General features: G+C 41.3%; 1 protein-coding gene across 3 annotated transcripts in view; it reads right to left on the bottom strand.

Annotated features, from left to right (window-relative positions):
* col9a1c (collagen, type IX, alpha 1c) overlaps window positions 1–17979 on the bottom strand; it is a 30825-nt gene that overhangs the window by 12252 nt on the left and 594 nt on the right. For 2 of the 3 annotated variants that reach the window (XM_030740981.1, XM_030740983.1), the window contains exons 2-21: window positions 13715–13800; window positions 12348–12419; window positions 10588–10717; window positions 7394–7790; window positions 6926–7006; window positions 5971–5988; window positions 5479–5568; window positions 5319–5354; window positions 3311–3382; window positions 2989–3033; window positions 2868–2903; window positions 2760–2783; window positions 2602–2655; window positions 2219–2290; window positions 1530–1568; window positions 1317–1373; window positions 590–643; window positions 323–376; window positions 153–206; window positions 21–74 (exon numbers count right to left, since the gene is read on the bottom strand). In XM_030740981.1, coding sequence (XP_030596841.1) covers window positions 21–74; window positions 153–206; window positions 323–376; window positions 590–643; window positions 1317–1373; window positions 1530–1568; window positions 2219–2290; window positions 2602–2655; window positions 2760–2783; window positions 2868–2903; window positions 2989–3033; window positions 3311–3382; window positions 5319–5354; window positions 5479–5568; window positions 5971–5988; window positions 6926–7006; window positions 7394–7790; window positions 10588–10717; window positions 12348–12419; window positions 13715–13800 — 1525 coding nt within the window. The remainder of the gene's footprint in view (window positions 1–20; window positions 75–152; window positions 207–322; window positions 377–589; window positions 644–1316; window positions 1374–1529; window positions 1569–2218; window positions 2291–2601; window positions 2656–2759; window positions 2784–2867; window positions 2904–2988; window positions 3034–3310; window positions 3383–5318; window positions 5355–5478; window positions 5569–5970; window positions 5989–6925; window positions 7007–7393; window positions 7791–10587; window positions 10718–12347; window positions 12420–13714; window positions 13801–17979) is intronic. The other variant, XM_030740982.1, reaches the window with a different exon arrangement.

The raw sequence follows: 17979 nt of genomic DNA, 5'->3' as shown, positions 1-17979 counted from the left end.
CTGATCAAACTACTGCTTACAGGAGCTCCAGGAGGACCTGTGGGTCCTGGGACACCATTGAAGCCAGGGGAACCCTGAGAATGGAGAGGAGTTAGCTTTCAGTTATTCATGTACAAAGTTCTAAATGTCTGTGTCATCACTGTGTAACTTACTCTGTCTCCCTTCTCTCCTGGACTTCCAGGGACTCCACTGGGCCCCCTTTGTCCCTATAATGAGAAAAGAGAAGTTTTTTTTAAATGTTTTTATTACTTTTTTTAATACTGATAAAATATATAAATTAATTAATATTAATGAACTGTAACTAAGGAAGAAGTTCCCCTACATCATCTCCCATGCGACCTGGTGGCCCTTGGGGACCCTGCTTCCCAGGTTCTCCCTGTGGAAAACAACAAGCACAAACACATGAACGCTACATTTTGTGAGGACAGATAGCAGATATTAAGCTGCTTACAGGCTGAAATAAAATAATAAATGTAAAGGTCATTCTTGGTATCAGTCTTTCCAGATATAACTTGGTTGTGGAAAAGCAATAGCTTGTTGCTACAAAGGAACTACTGAAGGCTCTGTCTGGTTTTCACTCTGTGCATACCTTCTCTCCGGGCACGCCATCTTTTCCAGGTTCACCTGACACACCTTTGTGTCCCTAAAAGTAAAAATCATGTTTTAAAAAAATTCCTTAAAATAATGAAAAAAATATTATTTGGTTACATCACAGTTTAGTTTTGCCACATTTATTGCACTAATTAAGGTATTTGGGCTTTGCTTGCTAACAAAGATTAGTAATATTAGATGACAACTTAGCGCTCCACCCTCTTGTTGAAATATGGTCACACATGGCGCAGAAAAAAATAGCATTTGGCAACGAAAATGCTAATGTCAAGAAATCAGTGGGTGATACCACAGTAGCTACTGTATATCGAGCTATGTCCATCTTTTACATACAGTCTCTGTGCAGGATGCATTTGAAGTGGAGAATTTCCTGCTTTGTGCTACATGTGGGATAACATCGTCACCCGATCATCAGAGTCGGATTTTCTGCAGTTCATGTGTGAAACAAACTTGATTTTATTGTTGTTAGAGATTCCATCTTCGTTCAGGCTGATGAATTGCTGAGCTTCACAGCTCATTAACATAACTGTAAGTCTAACGCTAGCCCTGGCAGAATCATATTAGGGTTGCTATAAATGGAGATTTTTCCAGTCCCATGAAAATCTAAATATTTAAAAACCTCTCACAATCTGACAAGAATACTAATTTAAATGTCTTAGTCTGGTTTGGCTTTTAATTAGCTGAAACACTTCATTAACATTCCTCACCTTCATCCCTGGTAGCCCAGGCAGTCCCCGAGGTCCAGCAGGGCAGGAAGCAGGACACTACAAACACACGCAGCCAGTCAGATACTCAACAAGTGTGGGTACCACCAGCCTCTTATTAACATGACTCATTCTGATCACAAATTCACTGTCACCACTCCAATTGCCATGCATCCAGGAAAGATTTGGCAGCGTGTAAGACAGTAAAACACTCACAGCTTCCCCACTTCCCTCACTGCTGGCACCGGGAGGTCCCTAAAACACAGCAGAGTGACATCTAAAACAGCCACAGGGGGTCAGATGTCCACAGAAATCTAAGTCCCAGATCTGAATGTGTGAAAAGAGACTGCGGCATGCAAAACAATTACAAGCTCACGGTTTCATATGGAAACCTGAGATTTTGTCCACACAGAAAAGGCAAGTTATGATGTGTGCTGTTAGCGTTACACCTGAATGTGCAGCATGTTTGCTTTTCAGTGAAAACATGAGCTTTCACTGAAAAGCAAGCAGGTATTGATCACACAGTTTTGTCGAATTATACGGAGTTGCAGCATTTTTACATTAGAACAGAACCTTCTGACGAAACTCCAAAAGAGAAAATATGGAGCAACATAGAATCATAACTTATGGTCAAAGGCTTTGTTTCCCCTCAGTATGACTAATATATTAAAAAAAATTTCTTCCAAGAATTGTCTACTTCAAACACAAATGGCATCAGGAAATGTTGAAAATCAGAGGCTCTAAATCTCATTGTTTCTGTCTGCATACAGGCCCTCACAAATTAAACATTTAAAATGCAAAGAAATAGATCGTGTGTGTGCCTGTGCCATGTACGTAATGTATGAAATACATGAAACAATAAACTCCCAGATGATAAAAGAACCAGTGTTGGATCAGGTTCTTACCACAGGCCCCGGTGGGCCGGGAGGGCCAGGAGGCCCTGCAACGCCAGGTCCTCCTCTAGGTCCAGGTGGACCCTGGAATTATACATTTGATATCAAATACATATCAACAAAGCAAATGAATCTTCTCTGATTTTGTGCTTATTTTGGAACCTTTTTGCCTGCATAAACACATGTTTGGAGACATGGCTGCGCCTTAACTGTATGGCATCAAAGCACAAGATTCACCAGTGAAGCTCCTGTCATAATTATCACCACCACCACCATTGTTCTCACAGTAAAATATAACTATGGGTCGTAATAACCTGCTCGCACAATCAGTATTTTTAAGGGAAGACAGACTAGCCTGCATATTGTTCACCTATTCCACTCAAAAACATTCTGACCTCGGGTCCAATGTTCCCCTCATCCCCTGGGATTCCTGGTTTTCCCGGAGGTCCCTGCCAGACATGGACAGAAACCAGATAATGTAACACCGCGTTCACTGGTAAGCCATGTATGAGCACACGTGAAATGAGACGCATCAGCTGTAGCAAACACATACAGGAGGTCCTTCTCTTGCTGGGCCCTGTGAAAGATAAGACAGAAGAAGTCTTAGAGGATCATTTCCGTACACGTATGTTGCTTTAAATCAGATTTTTTTCCCACTTACAGGAGGACCTGCAGGTCCAGGAAAGCCAGGAAGTCCCTGTGATGAAAAGCAGAGAAAATCAGTACGTTGTCCATAATTTCCTGTAACTCGTGGATTCGAAGTGAACTAATTATTGACTCACTCTCTCTCCTACAGGCCCTCTGGGACCCATTGAGCCAATTGGACCCTGCAGACAGCCAACATAGAGCCAAATCAGTGTGGCTCTCAGCACAGCCTTACACAGCAGTACACATGACACAATTTGTGACATTTGAGAGAATCTTCTGTCCAGAAACAAAAACCTGCTCACAGTTTGTGATTTTTGTTCATACATAGGAACAGTCTGCATGCCTCAGTGCTTGATTTTACACATCTGTGGCCATATAGACCACACATGCACACAATCACGCACAGGCTGTACTGGCAGATATTATAAAAAATGCGTGTCAGGTGATGTTTCTTACAGCAGGTCCTGGAAGACCAGGCAGGCCTCGCTGTCCAGGAAGACCGATCTCCCCCTGCTCCCCTTTGCTGCCCTAGGAAACAGACACAACAAGAATAAAACTGTTTTATCTTCTTCCTGCATCTCCCTGCCCTGTTGCTTAGATACACAGAGGCAGAGCCAGTCAACATTTAATCAATGAAAGGTGGGCTGCACTCCACGATCAACTACAAGATGAGCTTGTGCAAGGCTATGTGGAAAACAAGGGAGCTATGACTGCAAATGATAAAGACACGGCTTAACATGAGGCCTTTATGTGACGCAGGCATGCACCATTGGCATGCCTTTATTCCCAAGCTTCTCTTTTAGCATAAATACTAATATTTTAGTACAAAGCCTTGCTTTGAGACACTCGTCTTGGACAAGTTAATGCGTTATGTGTTTATTACAAAGTCACAAAGAGCCCTCATTTTTTAAATGTTTTTTTCTTATGTAACATTTGCAGGTATACCATGTGCAACAGCACCCAGACAGGATTAAAGGATAACAAAGCAGAAAAGGATCAAAATGAATAAAAAAAGCTACCTTGGTGTCAACATGATTGCACTGCTGGATTAATACATTTAAAGCAGCACATTAACTGAGAGCCTCTGCCGGGAGTTTACCCACTCTGCCCACTGAGGGCTAGACTTTATTTGTTTTTGTTGTGCATCCATTTTATTTATTTATTTATTTTATTGAAGAATGTATTTGTGAAAATATTTGTGACCAAGCTAACTGGTTAGTAAGTTACCAAATTGCTTGATGATTAGCTATTATTATGAGTATGATTTACCTATAGCATAAAAGTGCTGTAGTAATAATTTTATATGCTCTTCCAACGTGTATTCCTGCAATGACATGTATACAGCATTTTAATATTTTACATTTTGCCTGCATCAGGGTTAATTTACACACTCTTGAAAAAGTAATTATTAGCCACTGACTACTGCAATATCATTTTCATTTGAAATCCAAACTTTTGTTCAAAAACTTTTGTTCATACCATATACATCACATTTGGATGAATTAAAGTTCAGTGTTTTGTGGACCCAGTCATCTACGCCAACCTGCTCTCTGTGGCTGCTGCTGCTCTGTAACTACGTCAACTCCCATTGCTCCTGTTGCTAGTTAATTATAAGCACTAGAATGCAGTGTTGAAATTAGAACGTATGATTGTATTCAGGCAGCAACCTCTGGGGGTTTAAAAACAACAAAGCCTACAAAGAATTACTGCAGTTCCTCTAACAGCCACTTGAGGCTACAGTAGTTGCAACACTGAGTCGGTCCCCACTCTGCAGCATTTTAATCAATTTTAACTGCTGTGCTGCTTCTAACAGGAACAAATGAAATGACTGTAACATATGTATTTATTCATATTTGAGCTCTGTAACTCTGGAGGTCCTGACGAAGTATCATGGTTTCAGGCTGGCTTTAAGTTGTTGCATTTAAATAAGGCTTTGGTTATGTCTGAAAACTGTGGTGCTTCCTACAGATTGAGAGAGTATCCAGCAGGACACAAACCGCTTAAGGTTAGGATTCGGCTGCTTGTTTCAGAAACTATAAGATGTTATCTTTCAGATCGAGTCTCATTTTCATTTTGTCCAGTTTTTTTGGTATAAGATCTCTATTTGGGTACTGTATGTTAAATGGGTGATCTTAAAATATAGACAAACTTATTTAAACTAACCTGAAACTGTTAGCTGTCAGTGACCTGACAGATGTTAAGATTTTCATTTATCCTGAATTTTCTCAAAACTCTCTCACTGCAGACCCGCTGTAGACGTAACAGGATTGATTTTCAAAGAAGTGTTAGCACAGTAAGTAATACCGAGTCATATGTGTCAGACAAATCTGTTTAGAAACTGTGCAACTAAGACGTGAAGTGAATCATTTCCCTGGGGTATCACAAGCCAAACAAACACACAGAGAGAAGGAGAACGCAGCCTCGAGGAATGTTGTCAGTAAATCATTTTGCATTTAATACTCACAAGAACGCCAGGACTGCCAGGAGGTCCTGGAAGACCCTGGAGAGATAAATAAAAGCAATCAAAGAACGCAGAGAAATACTCCGTCTCTGTTAATGGAAATGAAGAACTGTATTTGCAGATCTGTGGAAAAAATGGCTGATATCGAGCAGGAAATACTTACATCTCTTCCATCTCTGCCGTTTTCTCCCGGGGGCCCTCGGGGGCCCTCTGGGCCAGGGGCACCTGCAGGGCCTGGGATTGATTTTTCAGGCTGACAGAAGAGACAGAACAGAAAATTAGCATATAATAGCAGAAAATGTGAGAAATGCTAGAAAACTGAATTTAAAAGTTGAATTTAAATACATATGTAGAATAAAAGATGACGTGTTTTTTAAGCGTCCTTAAACAGCCCAAAGGCAAACGTCTTCACAGATTTAGTTCTAATCTATATAAAGTATCTCTGTGCCAGCTTCTTTTAAGTAACTGCTGGGCACATGTGGATTTGATGGACAAATACATTAATGCAATGCTAAAACAGCAAACAAACATTATCACCACCATACATTAGATACAGACCAAAGCATCAAGGCAATTAGGCAACTGAAGCACTGAAACAGATTATTGGTTTAAAAAATCACAAAGCAAAAAGAAGGTAGAGATGAAAAATAAATACCTCAGCATTGGCATACATCTGAAGAAGCAAGAGAAATCGGATAAAGGGAGAGTTAGTGAAAGTAGTTACACCACCCTCACCAAAAGTGTCAGCAAAAGCGCTCCTGTTCACAATAATGGTAGTGAGTAATATCATGCTGTCATTTAAATCCAAAGCCCCGTAAACAGTACCCAACCTCCCCATGTTAGCCTGGAAGCTAATAGAGTGCACCAGGGCAGGAAATGAGTCTGTCCGCAGGGTGTACAATCAATCACATTTGGAAAAAAGTGATTGAATAAAAACAATTTCACACTAATCCTGATTCATTGGACGGCAGAGTTCACAGAGCGTGAATTGCGAGAGTGACATTTTCACTGCAGGCAGACATCTCGTTAAAAATGCACTAGAAATTAAAGATAATATTTGATTATACGGTAAACATATATACATATATATATATATATATATATATATATATATATATATATATATATATATATATATATATATATATATATATATACTGTATATGTACTTTTGTTTAGCACTGGGCTGTAATATCGCGTAATATCACAGTGAATTGTGGATGCACTTTGCTAACCAACTTAGCTAGCCAGTCCTAGTGTGTTGTAACAATGCAATAAGGTAACTTCCAAAAAAACATTTTTTTGGAAGTTACTTCAAAGCGCCGAGTGGGTGCTGTCACATTTTATATACAGTCTGTGGGTTTGGAATAGATCCTAAACAGCTCTGCCTCCAAGAAATGTTTGTAGGACTACAGCTCAAACTTGGCAATAAAAAAAATAAAAAATAAAGGGCTAAAAGTGAAACTGCTTGGCAAGGTATTTGTTGCACTTCTGCAGCTCTGTCTCAGCATTTCTGCTGTTTCCCTTCAAAATGCTGGATGCTCCGTCAACCTGAGTAAAACCGCAAACCGCAACAGATGCTGAGCAGATCCTTGTCTTTGTTACTGTACCTCGATGGCAGGCAGCTCATTGCAGCTCTCTCTCTGGGCTCTCTTTGGGTCGCAGTGTATCAACATCCACTGGAGCTCAAACTGCACAGAGATGCTAATGTTACTACATATACAATACTGGGCTATGGAATTACTTTCATAAGTGAAACTGAAAAAAGTGCTTTGGAATGATTCTTCATGGTGTAGTTACTTCTTTGTAGCTTTGAATCAATGCCCTCTATATGGGTTGTTGAGCTTGATTTTCCACCAATGTGATTTTCTGCAGGGATTAAGATTTTCCCTTTTTTTCCCTGCTGGGACCCAGCTGAGCAGATTTGCTGTGACAGCAGCACTTTAGAATTATAGCAGAGCTCAGCACACACATAAACCTGAATGTGTTTGTTCTCAGAGAGCACCATTTCCCTGACAATGCTTGTAAGGTGGGTGAACATTATTAAATGGAGCAGGCAGTTCTCCATACTTGCTTACCACTACGGAGGCGTTGGGATCAGCATCCAGCCTGCCAATAAGAGTGTTTCCGTCTGTGTTGATAGGGCCTTTGCCCTTGATGGGTTTCTGATCAACAGGCTGGCAATCCACATACAGCGTGACCTGGTCACGCTCTACACCGATCATCACCTTGTGCCACTTAGTGTTAAAGAGCACAGAAAGGCCGGGGAATGTGACCGTCTGCAGATTTCCATCTGCGCCCGTCAGGAAGTACTCCAGAGCCTGCTCGTCACCATTCAGCCTCAGTCCTGCCTGCTTGTAGCCATCTTCATCTACTATCTGCCAGATGTTCCACACTTTGTTCACTGTGTTCTTGATCATGCGGAAGGTCGTCATGAAGGAGTACTCGTCCGGGAAGCCGCGAGGAAAATTCAGGCTGAGGGACAAGTGAGAAGCAGGGGTTCAAATCCACTGACTACTCCACCCCCCCCCCCCCCCCCCCCCCCCAACACACACACTCACACCACCACCTCCCCCCACCTAATCAGATTAAAACTCTCCAAATATCTCTTATGTCAGAGTTAATTTATGATCAGAAATAAGTAGCACTCAGCAAAACTATCATCAAATCAAGTGCAAGACTTTGGTAATAAATAGCTCAAAGCAGTGATTGTCTTTGAGATTCAAATTAAAGGCACATGCTTCAAAAAAAAAACCAAAAAAAACAAAGAAAGGTTTTAAGGCGTGCTATTATATCACAAATCAGGTAGTCTGAGCGAGGCTGTTTCAGTGCAAAAAAAAAGAGGTTCAGTCACAACATGCTGTCCTGGTTAGCACGAGTCTGATGCTTTCTGTGTTTTTAACAAGCCAGCGTCTCAGTGGGTGGTGTATTTATAGATGGGCACTGCAGCCGGACTTCTGCTTGACTTGTAAATGATTAAGGTGAGGTAATTAAAAAAAGGAGTTTTCCTGTAACCCAGTAAAACAAATGAAGCCCTTTCTCTTCAGCTCAGTGCTGCGAGCATGTGCTGCTTTTGCCCTGCAGATGACAAGAGAGGCAGTGCAGCTGAAGCAAAGGTGGACTTCAAAGCACAGCCTGTGCCACTGGACTTGTTTTGGGGGGGGGCAGGTATTTACATTTAGCATGACAGGACCAAGAGGTGCAGATTTAGGGTGCCAGCCACTTACATAAGAGCTTCTAAGGAAAGCTGGCCTCCAGGAACAGATTAGCCAAAACAGACTGGAGCAGCCAAGCTGGGAAACAACAGGAGGCATCTTTGCTTACGTAACATTTTGTTCTAGGACAGGTTATTGGAAATTAACCTCTTAACATCTGCCAGGTCATCGGCCATCTGGGATTAGGGTTAATATCTTTAAACAGAAAAACTGGAATGACTAAAATTTGTAGTAGTTTCTAAATAAAATCGAGTGATTAGCATGAAAACCTGCTGTATTCCTAGACATGTCTCCAGTGGCCTGGTGGATGCTGAGAGGCTGCCTTTGACAGCAGATCTTGTGTGGTGCTAAATAAAGTGGGGAATGTTGAGATAATGGATTTATAGTTGCATGTTGAGAGTTTAGAGTTAGATTTTCTGCAGGATCCTGGCCATTATCTGCACTACTTACTGGACATGAACACTTTAGGACAGCTACAGAAAACCTTCACTACCTCATATGATCATACCTTCATTCATTTTAGATTTCAGCTCCTTTTTTGTATTTTATTTATATCTGTATATATTTTAGCTCTTTGCTCTCTCACTCCATTTTTTTTTTTTTTGTGTTTCCCGTCACTATTCCTCTTATTACGATGCTCCTTTAGTATTATTTTTAAATCTCTGAGCTGTTTTGTTCTGTGACATTGTACTTCTTTTATGGAGCTAAGCTGTTTTTCATGTTTTGAAAAAAATTTCCCAACTTTTGGCACAAATAAAGCATTTCTTATCATATAAAGATCATCAAAGGGGTGGCAGATAAAATATTCCGCGTACCACGTGCCAATTTAACTGATGTTTGAAGCAGGATATAATATTAGCAGACAAGCTACTGACAATTGAGTTATCCAGTTCAGGGTCACAGGGGCGCTCAGGCCTGTCCCAGCTGACACGGGGCTGGGGGTGGGGTATGGACAGGTACAGTCTAACATAGGCCAAACACAGAGACACAGACAGAGGGTCTGGACTGTGGGAGGAAGCAGGAGTACCTGGAGACAAACCATTCAGGCGGGGGGAGAACACACGGAGAATATTCTCCAAACTACAGATAGAAACCCAGGACCTATTTGCTGTGAGGCAACAGTGCCAACCACTGCACCTCTCAGCCACCCTGCTGGAGGTCTGTTCCCATTAAAAGCAATCTGTGCCATCCCACTATTGCCAAGTGCTTACTTATAGAGGACTGTCAGAACATCAGTGTAGCTAGTATCCATTAGGAAAGCCCCTGAGAGCGGATTCTCAGCCTCCAGCTAAGAATCCACTTAACCTCAAAATAATGCCCACTGAAGTCAGGTTGTGCTTGAAGATGTACTATTTATTAAACAGACTGACAGCAGTAATTACACCAGAAGCATTAAAGCAAAATGCGATGGTCAGCGATGAAGCCCTTCTCACCCTCACAGTTCCAAACCCACCACACGAGTAAACAGGCAAATAACACAGTCCCTGCGCCAGTTACTGGAGCTGATGGTTAACATGGTAACTTCTGCAGCTCGTACAATACACTAAATAATAAACAAACAGTGATAAAAATACATATTTTCAAAAAGTAGTTATTATTACAACTAACCTTTAATGACAAACTAGCAAAAAAGCTTCACAGGAAACCCGAGCTGTCAGTACATGTTCATAACTAACATTCTGAAGGGCCAGCACGACTTAAAAGTAAATCATTGCAAACAAGGAGAGGTGAAATCTGGTTCTCTACTTTTCCTGGAGGGACGAAAAGACTTCAAACAGGGTCTAAGCTGCTGTTCCTCTGCACTCCCTCAAACACATATCCAAAAATACTCTGACTCTGTCTGTGTGTCTAAGAGATGCCGGAGCCGTCCTGACATGTTTTTTTTTTTTTCTCAACCAATTATATGCTGCCCGCCACGCAGCGACATCTGTGTCGGACCTGTAATAATAATATTACACACACCTGCATCAGGGCCGCTGCTGTTTTTGATATTTATGTTTTTTTTTTGTTTTTTTTTTTTAAATCTGCTTCTTTAAAAATGCCTCTGCTGTACTTACACAGTTGGAATTTGGAAGTTGGCCTCCTTGTCGAGGCGGTAGGCCACCTGGAGGGTTGTGGAGCCGTTCACCTTCCTCACACCTTTCATCTGAAGCACATCCAGCTGGATCTGGGTGATCAGATCAAACCCTACATGGGATAATGACACAGTGACGGTGATACAAAAGAATCCGTTCATTTTGTGCAGCGGTGGCTGGAGCTACGGCCTCGATACAGCTGCCTAGTTACAAATGATGAAACATGCACCGTATTACAAACCCAGTCCCAAAAATGTTGGGACGCTGTGTGCGCTGATGTGAAAAGCTCAAAAACTCATAGTTCATTCATAACAGAACATAAAAAACATATCAAATGTTCAAACTGAGACATTTTAATATTTCAGCAACATGTCTCACAACAGTTGGGATGGGTGCAACAAAAAATAGAAACAGCTGGAGGAACATTTTAGGTTAATTTGCAACAGGTTGGGTATGAAAAAAGCATCTTAAAGATGGGCAGGAACAATTTCAGAATAATGTTCCTCAATGTAATATTGCAAAGACCTGAATATCTCATCATCTACAGTACATAAGATCATCAAATGATTCTGAGAATCTGGAGAAATCTCTGTGTGCAAGGGGAAAAGCCAAAAGTCAGCATTGGATGGCCCGTGATCTTCTGGCTCTCAGGTGATATTGGATTAGGAACAGACATGATTCTGTCATGGAAATCACTGCATGGGCTCAGGCACACTTCTATAAATCACTGTCTGTGAGCACAGTTCACCATGCCATCCACAAATGCAGGTTAAATCTCTATCATGCAGAAGAGACCACGTGTGAACACAATCCAGAAATGCAGCCAAAGCTCATTTAAAATGGACTGAGGCAAAAGGCAAACTGCTCTGTGATCAGACAAATCAAATTTTGAAATTCGTTTTGTAAAATGTGGACTCTGCATCCTCTGGACTAAAGTGCTTTTTTTTTTTTATCAGCGTTTAAATTCCAAAGCCTGCATCCCAGATGATATGGGGGTGCATCAGTGCCCATGGTATTGGCAGTTTGCACATCTAGAAAGGCAGCATCAGTGCTGAAAGGTAGATGCAGGTTTTAGAGCAACATGTGCTCCCACCCACACAACTTCTTTTTCAGGGAAGGCCCATATATCAGCAACATAAGGCTAAACTGCTTACTGCATCTATCACAACAGCATGGTTTTATAGTAGAAGAGTCAGGGTGCTGAAGTGGCCTGCCTACAGTCCAGACCTTTCACCAACTGAAAACATTCGGAGCATTATGAATCAAAATATGACAGACTGTTGTTTTATGGACAACATAAAACAGCTCAACGTTCTATGGACTGTTAAAGAGTCCTCTGCTGAGATTTCCAAATCGTCTTTCCATACATTTAGTTTATATTGCAAACTCTTCCATATGAACAGGATGTAAACAAAGACACTGTTTAAAAAAAAAAAATAGTAAATGACTTAATCAAACCCACAGAGCAGAATGTGAGCAGATGTGTTGAGCAGAGCAGCGTTGGTGAGCGGTTACAATCTTGCTGACTTTGTATTGCTGTAAAATTCTGTGAAGCTCAAGTGGAACATTTTATTTGCCTCATTTGAACTCTTGAGGTGTCTTGAGGCATTAGGCAGCCCACCCTGTTCTGCAAATTAAACTCACCATCTTCCTTTTCTCTTTTAGGGATTTTCTAGACATACATTTGCTGTTTTACAGTTGCTGCTGTAAATCTGGAGTGAGCGTCCCACAGTGGGTTTTACCTGGAAGGTCGTCTTGGCCACTTCTTATTGGCGGGCAGACGGAATCACCATCCAGTCTGTTCAGGTCCAGCTCTGGCAGGACAAAAATAAAACAAATACTCTTGTTGCACTTGTTCTCTGCTTTAAATGTGGAAAATATAATCTATAATACTGGCTGCTGTAATTCATTTGTCGTATTCCAGGAGACAGCAACAGAGGGAAAGCGTGGTCTTTAATGTCATGGTGGATTAACATCACAATGCACTGTAGTGCATTTTTAATGCAGGTCTCCCTTTCACTGCTTCATACATCCCAAAACATGAATACAGACTAATCAAAGCAGTGTTTGAAATCTATAATGCAGAACTCTCAGACACCCTTTGTTCAAAATATGCCATCAAGGTCAGAAACACAATCTTGATGAATACAGCAGCTATTAAAGGCCACACATCATCGGGAACATTTGTGCTTGTGATTTATCCAAAGTACAACCTGCTGTACATCCTGCCTCCATTCTCTTTGTGCATTTATCATTAACATTATGCACTTATTCTGTAATTTTATGCTCATAATAAAAGGCTGGCTAGAAAAAGGCCAGGTGAAAAACGGTGCAGCGCACAATTTCACCTTTACTTGTGGGGAATCTATTTCTGGGATGCGCCAGAAGAGGGCGCTATCCTGGACTCCTTGTACTGCAGTTGTTCGGGAGGAAATCCTCTTGAATAACTCTATGAAAATGAGGATGGTGACAGCCAGAGGGGCTCCCCAATCAGTGACCTGAATCAGCTCATTTACTGCGAGCAGCGTGAACACGGCACATCTGGAAGTTGTTTCCACATCCCAATTAAACTGCTGAGAAATGAGGGAAAGCAGTGAGACGATATTTATAATCCCATATTTACCACCACTAAATACTTATCTGACTGTGCATGCGGGCCTCAAGTTGTAAAAAGTTACTGCTTGCCGCAGCATTACTCTCAGAAAGCCAGTCATTAGTGCAATGAGCTGGAGATGAACCACAATTAAAATGCCACGTGCATCTGCATGTGTGCACCTACATAATGAGGCGAATTTCACAAAGCAGTACACATTCCCTCTCTGCGGGTTCCTGTTTTACTTACTGTGTCCCCAAACAACAGCAGAGAATGGGTCTGCTACAATTATCAGAGTGCACGTTTAATCTCACAGACCAGCACAATATGCCTGCTATTGTTGGCCTTTGACCTGCTTTGCGGACGAGGACGAGGTTGACTTAGCAGAGGTCAGCATTTGGTGGTCCACTTTGTCCCTCTTTGTTACAAGACAGTGTCACAGTAATGATGGCGTGCATATAAGATCCGGAGCTCTGATTTTGTGTTGTGTCAGTGACTGCACACTATGTGACTTACGACCAAGAGCCGGGGCGAGGAGGAAGGACAGAAGAGCCACGCAGACGGGGGAGTAAGCCGACATGAAGAGATGGCACAGCTGCTTTCTGTTCAGGGATGATGGAGAAAATCAGTATTCACTCACAGCTCTCATTTGGCATTTTATTTTTGTCTGAAATAATAACACAACACGGGAATAACATGTAGTAGGTGACCTCAAGGTGAGAGAAAAAAAAACAAAAGTCCCGTATGTGATGTGACCATAAATGCCACATGAATTGTTTGACAAATGATATAATGAATGGAGCAAGGAGAAGGTTTCTACAAGATGAATTTAAGATTAACTATTTTAATTTGGATAAATCTGAAACTTGGAACTGTAGATAAATCAGTTATCTCAACAGGTTACAGTGAATTATGGGTAAATATTAAATTCATACAGTAATTTAATTTTCTGTCAATAATGAGTTAAACTATTTTTATGGGAACGTTGTCACCAATGATGAACCTGTTGGCAGCTGTGCATAGACAGTACAAAAAAGATGGAAACAGCTTCCAGGTCTGAAAAGTGAAGTCAACATGGAGCGGTGCCTTAAACCTGGATTCTTTTTGAATTGCCACCAGGGGGAGGTAGCGAGGATTTCAAAAAGACTTCATACTGAAGTTTATGAGAAAATGGCCGCCCTCTACCTCGACCTCTGTAAACACTTCCCTGATGGGTTCGTGTTCTCGGTCACTCATTTTGGGTCATGTTGAATAAAATATTAAGCACCTTTTGTAAATTCCGGTCATTCTACAAGAGACAGAAAGGATGATTATCTAGGGTATAATTATTGGCTAATGACTTGTGATTGACAGGTTGTTGGCCAGTGAGCATACAGTTCATAACAGACATTTGCAAACCAATGAGTGATGTCACCACTGGATGGTGGAGACCATAAACTGTATATATAAGCTATGGTTTTTGGACCATCAGCATTAGTTCTTTGGCCATGCCCGTGTTGGTTTGTTGATGCCAGAAGTGACTGGATTTGGATTTGATGGTGTCCAAGTGAAATTGTCAGCTAAACCAAACTCCATCCATAAACTGTGCAGGTGGACGGGATTCGCTGGGATGTGACCAGAGACCATAAAAAGTCAATGACATTCAGGGACTTCAACTGACAACAGGCAAAATAACTAGCAACTACTAATGAGAGCCCAGGATACCGCTGGTTTACATATAACCTGGCAGTAAATACATTACAGAGTTGCCTTGGTAACCACATGTCTGGATTGTCCACAAATGACCAGCCGTCAGTTTCAGAGCAATCCATGATGAGTGAAGTGCTCCTTCTTGAACTTCATAGCGATCCATGTTTAGCTCCATTAAAGATGCTCCAAAAGACACCAGTATGAGCTCCAGCTCATTGACTTAAACTGTCAGAGGTGAGGCCTAGCAGATAGCTATCAGCTGCAGTTGCCTGTGTTGGCACACCTGTCAATCAAAATGACCACGCCTGAGCACTGAGCGTTAGCAAAATCAAGTGAGCTGAAAGAATATTCACCTCCTGTACAGTTGTTATGAAGACAGAGGGTGACCATAGATGCTAAACTGTTTGTGTACAAGGTGGAAAATGTGCTTTGAAGTGGGGCATTTAACATGCTTTTAGAGCTAACCCCATGTGGCCATTAGAGGAATTGCAGTTTTTGGCACTTTCTTGTTTCTTGTGAGAGAGAAAAATCAGCTTAAGATAATAATAATCTTATGTGAACATGAATTTCATTTAGCAAATTAATGATGTCAGAAAATGAGCAGCCTTACTCACCAGCTCACACATATTACCTAAAAACTATTACCACATGTCTGAGGTGAGGTCATCTAGACTTGTCTTCCTCTCGACCACAGTGCTAAGAAGGCATCATCTTATGTTATACAGGCAAACAAACTGGCTCCATCAACTCATGCCTAACAGATCAGATCATTTCTGCCTTGTTCTCTCCAAGGAAATTTCTAATCTCTCTTATGCTTAGCTTTCTCATGAACTTATGTGAATATTTACTGAGTACTTAAACAAGCATAGATGATATAGTTTACCAAGGGATTCAATTAAATGGTCTCAATATTTGCTTAAATATTACCAAGGGTGGTTGATATACTGTAAGGCAATAATAGCTACACAGCTTTTTCAGGCTATCTTTCACAGCTGAAGTGTCTGTGCAGTGGTACATTTTGTTCACACTTTCACTTGCATTATCACACTCTCCTGCTTTAGCTTCGTTTATGCGTCCTGAGTTGTGACAGCTCTCCGTAGCGCTCCTGAATCCATCATCAACATGACTGATAGAGATAGTGAGTTCTCTCCTCTAAAGGCAAATGTTGCAGCTTGTCCAGCTGAGAAATGGATGAGGTTGGGGTGGTGTTACTGAGGGCAGAACCCACCTCTAGAGTGTGAACTCTCCTGCTAATGTGTGTGTTTGCTTGAGGAATTTGTGCTGGTGTGTGTGTGAGTGCAGTGTCTGAAGGAATGACTAATGGCTAAGTCAGCGAGGCCTCTTCAGAGGAGGCGTTGGTCTCTAACGTTGTGCCCTTCCCGTTAAAGGAGCATCTTCAGATCCCCAGTGGGTTGTCTGTCTTAAGCACCAATTCATCAGTGGACGGGTGCAGCTATATGTCAATGATGAAATATGGCACAAAGGAAGCTTTCAAATTTATGATTCCATTGTTATTTTAGATAGCTTGACATTTCAGGAAGATTTGACGAGACTTGTGGTCATATTTGTGTACTGGGCTATAATCTAGGGGACGGTTAGGTAGCTTAAATATTTGTTTCCACTTAAATTGCTGTACAGAATAAACAAAAAGATATGAACATTAGTCAGATTTAAAGGTGCTTGCAGGCAATATCCATAAGTTTGGCTATCTTTTGCTTCAGTCTTTAAAAGCAGTTCAGTTACTGTAGGTACACTAGTAAATAAAAAGGACTTTTGCCATTCGAAAAATGTAATGTAATAGTACTTAATCATAGCGGATTGTTTGAAATATGAAAAAACTGGTGTAAAATGGGTGAATTTCACATATATATTTGTCAGCCATATTGTTTAGATTTAGTGTGGTGAGCTGTATGACTTCTAAATCTTGGCATTTTAAATGCTGTCTTTGGCCAGTTGTTGCTTTACCTTCAGATCAGGCTAACTGAACTCACTGCCATTTTTACAGGATACCAGCAACGAATGGTGGAAATTTCTTTGATGACAGACAAATTGTCAATGTAGTGAATCCTCCCACGATATGAAGCCACAGCGTCCCCCCATCGCGACACACGAATGGATCATCAATCAATTAAAGTGGGCAACTGCCCAAGACAACCAAACCCCCCCAAAGCCCCATTCTTCGGTAGTTGGTTTAATTGCAGAAGCGTCTGACTCACTCAAGCAGAATATTAACCAAACAGAGTCTTTGATGAGCCCCATGCTTGCGCAGTACAATGTGGCATTTATCAAACAAGCACAGTACTGCTGAACCAAACATTTTCCACTGGGACAAAAGGTGCTGATTAGTTTAAAGCAGTTGCTTTGACAGCAGAGTTTAAGTTCTCAAGTCTCAGTCCCTGAATACACTGCAAATTAGTCCTACTTAAGACATACAACAACTAGACCTTTTTGTGCAGTCGATGACTTTAGGCGTCTTTCTGTCTTTGATTAGATGTCAGATAGATGTGCGCTCATTGTGCAATGGATGAATTCAGACACATCCACATACCGTGCACCTAGTTTTATCTGGCAATAGTCAAAAGTCTATCTCTGTGAAACTGGCTTCTTGCAAGTGAGAGAGTGATATTGATTCTCTCAGCAAGAAAGCGAGCATGTTTATAGCCTCACATGTCAGAGAAGTCCTTTAAGACAGGTAAGTATTTTCTTTGAAGTGTGATTTCAGTTTTCCTTTGTGTTCCTGATCGGAGTTCCTCGCATAACGGTTCATCAAGCTTGTCTTGTGTCTGTCTATATTTAGCTTACTCCTATAGTTCTGTAAACAGCTGTGGAAAGAGAAAGATAAGAAAAAAAGTTTTGCTTGATGTAGGTTTTTTTTAGGTTTTAGGTTCTTAGGTTCTGTTCTTTCATTTACGCCAGGCAAGAAAGTTGTAAAAACAGTTACCCCTTACGTTTTTACTACAGCAGGCAAAGAACTCCTTCAGGGGTAAGTCTTCACTGAAAGTGATAACTCTGAAGTTTGATGGTTTTGGATAGTTGACAGCTGTCTGAAGCCCTCTGTCACGCATGTTGTATTATCAGTTAGGAGCTCCCAA

The sequence above is a fragment of the Archocentrus centrarchus genome, chromosome 11 (genome assembly GCF_007364275.1).
Source record: "Archocentrus centrarchus isolate MPI-CPG fArcCen1 chromosome 11, fArcCen1, whole genome shotgun sequence".
Taxonomy (NCBI): Eukaryota; Metazoa; Chordata; class Actinopteri; order Cichliformes; family Cichlidae; genus Archocentrus; species Archocentrus centrarchus.
Note: the sequence above shows the minus strand (reverse complement) of the source record. Positions and strands in the feature narration are given on the sequence as shown.